Source organism: Triticum aestivum, chromosome 5A, assembly GCF_018294505.1.
Source record: "Triticum aestivum cultivar Chinese Spring chromosome 5A, IWGSC CS RefSeq v2.1, whole genome shotgun sequence".
NCBI classification, from domain to species: domain Eukaryota; kingdom Viridiplantae; phylum Streptophyta; class Magnoliopsida; order Poales; family Poaceae; genus Triticum; species Triticum aestivum.
In genome coordinates, this window is record NC_057806.1 from 441,653,499 (window position 1) to 441,662,566 (window position 9,068).

The 9,068-nt window shown below is 49.1% G+C and overlaps 1 protein-coding gene across 2 annotated transcripts; it reads left to right on the top strand.

Moving 5' to 3' along the window:
- The first annotated feature begins 4,021 nt into the window (after positions 1–4,021).
- LOC123103878 (bHLH transcription factor RHL1) lies at positions 4,022–7,525 on the top strand. Of its 2 annotated transcripts, none has more exons than XM_044525569.1 (7): positions 4,022–4,676; positions 4,807–4,881; positions 4,999–5,178; positions 5,544–5,609; positions 6,206–6,271; positions 6,389–6,457; positions 6,755–7,525. In XM_044525569.1, exons 1-7 carry the CDS (start codon positions 4,149–4,151, stop codon positions 7,145–7,147), a joined length of 1,377 nt encoding a protein of 458 aa, XP_044381504.1. In that variant the 5' UTR covers positions 4,022–4,148; the 3' UTR covers positions 7,148–7,525. The 2 variants fall into 2 exon arrangements, with proteins under 2 accessions (XP_044381504.1, XP_044381505.1); XM_044525570.1 differs by having other exon boundaries at positions 5,002–5,178.
- Positions 7,526–9,068: the final 1,543 nt, after the last annotated feature.

The window sequence follows — 9,068 nt, forward strand, 5'->3', positions numbered from 1 at the left end:
TTAGAGTTTATATGCGGGGTCATTTTCAGATGATTAGATTTTGCATCTTCCATCCTGCTATAGGTCCGGTAATTTGCTATCAGTCCAATTTCTCAAGCCCAACACCGTATCACACCTTGTCCATCTCTCAAGAGCTAAATTTGATTCATTGATTCATTCGTTCAATGGGATTCCGATTTCAATTTTGATTGGATTGGAATTTGATTATAATAGTCATGTTTGGGTGTCACACGGAAAGAAAATTCTTCGTTCTACAAAGTTCGTTGTTACGAATTTGAACCGCACTTCACACGGAAACCATGCAAGAATATGTCATGTGTACGATTTTGTGAAACTTCAACATTAAAATTTTCAGCCTCATTGAGTCCACACTATAATTTTTTACGAAATTATTGAAATTTGGGACGACACATGTGCTAAGGAGCAACTTGAGCCTATTGGCTGATCTGCTCGTGTGAAGATGGTTATTAAATTTTACAAAATTTTAATTTTGCATTTACACAATAAAATTTTAACAAAATTACTTGAAAAGTTATGATCAACTAGAGAGAGCGGAAAAAGTGGTGAAGAAGGGAGTGTAATATAAAATAGGGTACATCGTGTGGCTGCTGGTTAGTGAAGTGCGGTAACGAAAAATATACATGCATTAAAATCATGTCATGTTCTAAAGGTGATGACTTACTTCTTGGGCTGTTTTCGATCTAACCTTCGATAGTTGAACTGATTGAACGTCGTTCTTGGATAATTTCGTGGTAGTTTCATGTCATTTCCTTTTCTTATAGCCATGGTGGGCAGGTCTAGTGCTCCAAATATGTGCTCGAGATGAAGAAGGACAAAGGTAATTAATTCTTTCTTTTCAATAAGAATTGATGAGCTAAAAAAATTCAATATCAGTCATGGAATATAGCAATATAAAAAATAAACGAAAACACTAACGCCCATACGTGTGGGCGTTATCCAACTCGCTCACACGTCTGGATCGTCGTTCACTGTCTTTTGCACGATTCTTGACACGAAAAGGTGGATTTGATGTGCCATGTAGGACGGGGCTGGTGTGTGGGCGTTGGAGAGTTTGCCCACACGTCCGCACCATGCTGTTTGCCAGCTACATTGTGTGGGCGAACTGCTTTTCGCCGACACAGCCACCAACTAGGTCATGCGCGTGTGGGCGAACTGTTTTTCACCCACACGACACTACTACCTTGTGGATGGCAACTGCAGTTACGCGAACGTGGCAACTCAGTACACACACATGGCAACTGTGATTCTTTGCTACATGGCAACTGCAGTTACGCGAACGTGGCAACTCGGTACACACATGGCAACTGTGATTCTTTGCTACACGGCAATTGCAGTTGCCCGTACGTGGCAACCAGATAAATACACATGACAACTATGATTAACAATACATGTCAATTATGGTTGGACCACACGTGGCAACTAGATAAACACACATGGCAACTACTGTTTTGACCATATGTGGTAAGTAGTTAATCACACACGGAAACTACGGTTTGATTACACGTGGCAACTACCATAAATTAGACATGGCAACTATAGTTAACCAAAACAGATAGAGTTGCCATGCTTTTACAACTACACTTGTCATCCCGGATAACTACACCTGTCAACCAGGATGGCAACTAAATCGTCATCCCGCGGGGTACCTAACGTAGCTGCTTCAGGACGTGTGGGCATTTTTGCTTCGTGCCACACGCACGGGGTGGAGATGAGTAGTACTTGTTGGGCATGTGGCACGAAGTAGCCGCGCCCACACGTGTGGGCAATTTTAATGTTCATCCACACACAACCCGTGTGGGCTGCCTCCTGCTCACACCACACACGGTATGTGGGCGCATATTGTATATGCCACACGTGTGGCAGTTATTGGCGTCCAAAATAAATAGCTAGACGGATGATAAATAGACAAAAGTTGGGTCACCAGACGTAATTAGAGTAAAATCACTCCCAATACATCATCTTTTGGCGTCGTCTCTTAAGAGTAGTGAATATGTTATTTTTTGTACAACTACCACCAATGCATTGTATCTTACATGTTTTTTTGGTAGACCTCACTTTTGTTCAAATTACTCACTCCAGTTGGATGATAGTTTGAGGTTTAATGATAGTTTGAACATGCATTAGATTGCGTCTAGAGACCAATATTAAAGCCTCTCACCTCATCAATTACACGCCACATAGCAAAAAGTATGACATGAATCTCGAAAACACGGTGTCAAGGTGAAGCATTGGGACATGGCTAACCCATTTGATGCATGACATGACATGAGGGACTGTAAAATCGGACAAATTAACAAAGAAAGTTAATTGTTGTTAACTTATCTAGAATTTTCATTCACTGGGTTTAACCAATACTGGAATCTTCTCTTTCATTTTTAACTGCAGTATGAGATTTAATGATCTATGGATTGCATTGTGTGTTGAGATGGTACCTAGGTTGATTTAGACAATTATAGAACCTCACGGCTCAGTAATTATATGTCATGTAGACAAAAATCTGATGATAATACCTGGGCATCAAGTGGAGTACTGGGAGATGCCTAACTCATCTTATACTCCTACACATGGCACGTCAAGAGAGACGGTAAAACCAGATAAATTAACAAAGACTGTTATGTCATGGGTCTATCCGTTATACTAATGGAGCTAGACCTTAATCAATTCGGCTCCGGACACAAATATCATACTCCAACCCTAGTGGGGGGCTCCGTGCAAGTAGGCTGTTTGGTTTAAACAACGGCGGCTTCAGATTTTTACCTTTGAGGATACTATGAGGGTGCTTGAATCCAAGGAACTATTTTTAGTTTGACTAAAAATAGTCTTTTTTAGAGGTTAAAGTTCCAAGCACCCCTGACTAAATAGAGGCTAGAACTAGTCTTGAGGCTAAATTTTTTTAGTATAGGAAACCTACTAAAATATGTATTAGCCCTCTCTCTCCTCATTTAATTCCTCTCCTTTAACACATGCGAGTTCTGAATTGGAGGGTTTGGAGGATAATAAATGCTCAATAACTTGATTTTAGTCTCTTTAGAGCATGCTTGGATCCAAGGGACTATTTTTAGTCTGACTAAAAATAGTCTCTTTTAGAGGCTAAAGTTCCAAGCACTCCTGACTAAAGAGAGGTTAGGACTAGCCTTGAGGCTAAAAATTTTTAGTCATAGGAAACCTACTAAAATATGTATTAGCCCTCTCTCTCCTTATTTAATTCCTCTCCTTGGACACATGCGAGTTTTGGATTGGAGGGTTTGGAGGATAATAAATGCTCAATAACTTGATTTTAGTCTCTTTAGTATTTGGATCCAAGCATGGGTGAGGCTAGCAAGTTTTAATCCCACTACTTTTAGTCATGGGACTAAAACGTATCAAGTACCCTCTTAGTATTTGGATCCAAGTATGGGTGAGGCTAGCAAGTTTTAGTCCCACTACGTGCTTGGATCCAAGGGACTATTTTTAGTCTGACTAAAAATAGTCTCTTTTAGAGGCTAAAGTTTCAATCACCCCTGACTAAAGAGAGGCTAGGACTAGTCTTGAGACTAAAAAATTTTAGTCATAGGAAACCTACTAAATTATGTATTAGCCCTCTCTCTCCTCATTTAATTCCTCTCCTTTAACACATGCGAGTTCTGGATTGGAGGATTTGGAGGATAATAAATGCTCAATAACTTGATTTTAGTCTCTTTAGTATTTGGATCCAAGCATAAGTGAGGCTAGCAAGTTTTAGTCTCACTACTTTTAATTATAAGACTAAAACGTATTCAAGCACCCTCTTAATCATAGGACTAAAACGTAACCAAGCACCCTCCATCATCCAAACCCTCATCCGTTTCTACTTTCACCCCAACTCGATTACCGAGGGCTAATCGGCCGCTAATCCACTCGGCAATCACTCGCACAACCAGCCAACAAACGCTTTGATTAGTGATAGCCATTGTCGCCGCCGCGCGCACAGAAGCGGCTGACCCCGTCCCGTTTATAAATAGCCGACGACACCAACTCCGTGCAGCCTAGCTCGCTCCCCCACCTTCCTCTCGAGTCTCCATCCATCTTCAGCGGGCTTCGGTTTTATCCTAACCCTAACCTACCCCCGCCTCTCGCGGTCACGCCCTGTAAGCTCTAGCCTGCGCGCGATGCAGCCGACGGCCCGGGAAATGCAAGCCATGGCCGCCGCCGGCCAGATCTCCCTCGACGACCTGCGCGGCGGCCACGCGGGGGGCAACAATGGTGGCGCCGGCGGCGTGCACGACGACTTCCTCGACCAGATGTTCGGCAGCCTGCCGCCCTCCGCCTGGCACGACCTTGCCGCCGGGGCCAAGCCCGAGGACGGAGGGCAGGGCGAGGGGATGCAGCAGCAGCAACAGCAGCAGCTGTTTGGGGGCCCTTACGACGACTCGGTGATGCTGGCGTCGCGGCTCCGGCAGCACCAGATTAGCGGCGGCCCTGGCGGCGCCGCCGCCTCCGCGAAGCAGATGGTGCTGCAGCAGCTCGCCGATCTGAGGCAGGGCCACCACAGCAACATGCTCCTCCAGGGCATGGGCCGCTCGCCGTCCATCGGCGGCGGCGGCGGGGAGGGCGGCCTGCTGCTCCCACTCACCCTCGGCAACGGCGGATCGGGCGGCGACGTGCAGGCCCTCCTGAAAGCCGCCGCCAATTCCGCCGTACTGATAATCCATCTCCTTTTCTCGAATTACTCCACTTGCAGCCCTTTTTCTCCTCCCCGACCTTGACGAATCGAGAACCTTTTTCCTTTGCAAAAAAGTTAACGTTTTTATTCGCTGCTGGTTTCAGGGAGGGGACGCCGGCGTCTTCGGCGGCTTCACCGGATCGCTCCAGCAGCAGCAACATTTCCAGCCGCATCCACAGGTTTGCCGTTTGCAACACAACACATAGCTTTGCTTGTAAGATCTAACCTACCTATCGCGATGCCGCCGGCGCCGGCCCACCTTCTTTCCCCCTCCCTGACCGGCTTGCTTCTCGCAGCAGCAAACGGCGCCCATGCCGAGCCAGACCTTTGGCAGAGCAGGAGGTGCTCCCGGCGGCGGGGCGCAACCACAACAACAAGCCGGGGGAGGAGGAGGCGGCGGCCCGCCGGCGCCGCCGAGGCAGCGGGTGCGAGCGCGGCGAGGCCAGGCCACCGACCCACACAGCATCGCGGAGCGAGTAAGTTATCCGGCGACGCTAGCTGCTACTACCAGTGTAGTGTTACTGGCTATTTTGGCCGGCAATTAGGCTCATGGAGAATAAAACCAAGGGGAGCAGTTAGCAGTAATGTAATCTAATCAGTTCCCGTGTTTTGTTATTGTTTCCTCGGTTTGGATCGTTGTGGCTTCCGCTAACTACCATTATTCCTTTGTCCTTTTGGATGTCCCGCTACTCGGCTACTGTTCTTGTTCTTCTATACTCCTGTGCAGTTTACTCACATGGCTCCACGGACATCTTCTTCGTCTCTACACTAGTTAATGTTAGATCGATTTCTCCTAGTGAATGTGAACTAATCGTTGTGGCTGGTCGTCGATGTTTCGCAGCTTCGCCGGGAGAGGATCGCCGAGAGGATGAAGGCCCTGCAAGAGCTGGTGCCCAACGCCAACAAGGTGAGCAAAGATATGAGCTCCAGAACGACGATTGTCCATAGATTGTGCTTGTAGTTGTAGCGAAGCTAGCTTAATTTGATTCTTCGAGCCAGCTAGATCCAAGCGGTCGAAGACGAGAGCTTCATCACTAGGGTTTTGGTTGGGAAGCTGCTGCTTTATAATTGCATAGATCAATCAGTTCAATGCCGGCCGGGGATGGATTAAAATAGGGGCTTCAACAGTAGCCGATGGAACAAAAAAGTTGGAGCCATCAGGTTGAGATTTCATCGAGTTTGCTTTGCAGAGCGCGCGTGCGGGGCACATTTACCCGCACGTTGGCCTACTAGACCACCGCCGTGCTCCCTCGGCAACCGCGCGTGCTCCATGCTGGGGTCTGCCGGCCATGGCTTTCCCGGGCCTCCCCTAGAATCCCTGCCGTCTTGCTCGGGTCTCGTCGCGTCGCTCGCCGGCCGGCGCCGGTTCCGAGAGCCTTGACTTGACGGCGCTTTTCTCTCGAGCTTGCTGCGTGCCCGTTTCCATGGTTACCTTTCGCTGTTGTTGCTCTCAATCTCAATCTCCGTGCATGACATGCGTGCGCGTTTCTGGTGTGGCCACAGACGGACAAGGCGTCGATGCTGGACGAGATCATCGACTACGTCAAGTTCCTGCAGCTCCAAGTCAAGGCAAGCTATGCTATGCATGATGGATTAATTTCCACAATCTACTTTGTGTTGCGTCATGAAATGTCGATCCTATGTATATGTGCATGATTACTGACGTCTATGCCAACATACACGCAGGTGCTGAGCATGAGCCGGCTGGGTGGCGCCGCTGCCGTCGCGCCGCTCGTGGCCGACATGTCCTCGGAGGTAGCCCTCGCTCGCCACTCGCACTCTCTCCCATATAACCAGCGCAGTACGAGCGCCCTCTTCCTCTTCGCCTCGATCGCTTTCACTCTCTCGCTCACTCTCTCTCCATCTTTTCCGCGCTCGAAAGAATCACCAGGATGTGACCAAACTTTTCAGCGGCACGGCCGATAGCCACTGCCATGCCACAGTGGCTCGCGTGCCGCCGCGCGAAATGACGCGGCTGCCCCGTGTACCGGCCGTCGTACGTCGTACCACTGTACTGATACGGACCATCTGCGTGTGTGCTTGTGCTTGCAGGGGCGAGGCGGCGCGGCCGCCGGAGCGGCGGACGGGAGCGACGGCCTGACGGTGACGGAGCAGCAGGTGGCCAAGCTGATGGAGGAGGACATGGGCGCCGCCATGCAGTACCTGCAGGGGAAGGGCCTCTGCCTCATGCCGGTTTCCCTCGCCTCCGCCATCTCCTCCGCCACGTGCCAGCTCCGCCCCCCGGCCGCCGCGGCCGGTGGCCCCTTCACCGCCGCGCAACACATGAGCGCCGCCATGCGCATGGGCGTCGGCGACGGCGGCGTCCCGGCGTCGCCGAGCATGTCCGTGCTCACGGCGCAGTCGGCGATGGCCAACGGCGGAGCCTGCGCCAACGACGGCGAGGGGTCGCATCCCAAGGACGCCGCGTCAGTCTCCAAGCCGTGAGCCAAGCCCGCGACGGCCGCCGCGCCGCACCACATACGAACGGCGGACGAAACCCTCGACGTCATCATGCATGACCCGGTCACCGCTCGCTTCCACGGTCGCATTTCCGCAGACCCGTGGGCTCCGTAGTGGGCCCAGCAGCTCCCACCAGGCCGCAGGCCCGGACCCCACTCCAGCGGCTGCAGCCCACGGGCACCCCTTTTCTTCTTTTCCTTTTCTTTTTCCCCTAATGTTGCCATTATTTTCTTTCCTCCCCTTTTCTCCACATTACTACTAGTTTTATCATAGCATCATGTTTGTTATTTAACCTAAGTATATATATCGATCAGGGACTGGTACTTCTGGTTTGGGCCAGCTTTGGCCTCTCTTTCCCCTCCATCTGCATCAGCTTTTCTCCCGCTCCTCATCTTTTTCCCGCCTTTGCCCGGCCCAACCTTTTCGTTTATTTTACACGCGCAAGTTTGTCCTTTGCGGTTGGATGCGGAATTTGGTCGCCCCGCTTTACTCACTAACCCACTTTATCTGGGTTGTTATTCCTCTCTTTGTGATATGTTTTCCGTTTTTATATCGTGTGGATGATGCTTGGAATCTTAGGTTGCTCGTTGTTATCTTGGCAGCTCATGGATTAACATGCATGCGGTTTCCTCCTCGTTTATATTCTACTAATCATGGTAGTAGCTTTGGTTAGTTGAGTGAAAGGGACGCGATTAGCCAACAGGAAAGGGGATATGCTATGATGGGTCTTTCTCCGTGGGGTGACTTGGGACTCAACCGGTCGGCGTTTGGACTTGGGAGAAGCAATGGTCTCGTCCCTCTTTCGTGCAAATTAAGCCAGCATTGTGTGCTGCCACCTGGACGTGTAATCCTTTGCAGGAGGAAGAGAGAAGTGAAGAAAAGGCCAAGGGGGTGAGAGAGGACTTGATATTCAGTCAAGCTTTATTTTCACCTCAGGAGGCGTAAGATCAGGAGGATTCGATATGATGCAATTTTTTTGTGGAAAGTGCAGATCAGGCGCATCTAGACGAAGATCGATGGTCTTTTTGAGTGTGGGGGGTACTAATGGTCCAAAGTCCTTTTTACTAGTAGTACAATAGTAGTAAGCTTTTCTCGTGTAGATATAATTGTTTTATGCCTTCTCAGGATAGTTTTTTTCCCAGTAGAGGTCTTGCGATATTTTTTTTGCAGGGGGAGGGGGGTTGTTCTTGCGATAATTGATAGAAAAGCACATGGAAAGACAAGATAATTACAAAAAAATCAAAAAAAATACTAACCTATTCATTTTCAATCTTGACAACACAACGAACACCAGAAATAATAAAAATTACATCCAGGTCCATAGACCATCTAGCGACGACTACAAACACTGAAGAGAGCCGAAGGCGCGCCGCCGTCATCGTCCCTCCCTCGCGGGAGCTGGACAAAACTTGCTGTAGTAGACAGTCGGAAAGTCATGCTACTAAGATCCCATATGACCAACGCAGCAGAACAGCAACCGCCGCCGATGAAGAGTATAGCGTAGATCGGAAATATCCAACCTAAAAAAACATAAACGTAGACGAACTATGATCAGATCCGAGCAAATCCACCAACGATAGATCCATCGGAGACACACCTCCACACGCCCATCGATGATGCTAGACACACCACCGGAAACAGGGGCTAGGTGGGGAGAAACTTATTCCATCTTTGAGGGAGCCGCCGCCGTCTCGTCTTCCCGAGTAGGACACAAACACTAACAAAAGTTGAAAAAACATCTAAAAACAAAGCCCTCCCGCCGGCAAGGGTCGGGATCCACCGCGCTGCCATGGCTCTAAGGCCATCGGAGACGAGGACCCTAAGTTTTCTTGGGAAGGAGGCTAACATATCGTCGACTAGATAATTACATAATTGTTGAACACAACAAAAATGCAAAAGATAGGTT

Bases quoted from the DNA above. Each gene is read 5' to 3' on its own strand.
- LOC123103878 (XM_044525569.1), top strand. From the start codon at position 4,149: ATGCAGCCGACGGCCCGGGAAATGCAAGCCATGGCCGCCGCCGGCCAG. The intron at 4,677-4,806 runs GTACTGATAATC...TGCTGGTTTCAG, and splicing joins AAGCCGCCGCCAATTCCGCC to GGAGGGGACGCCGGCGTCTT. The intron at 5,610-6,205 runs GTGAGCAAAGAT...GTGTGGCCACAG, and splicing joins TGGTGCCCAACGCCAACAAG to ACGGACAAGGCGTCGATGCT.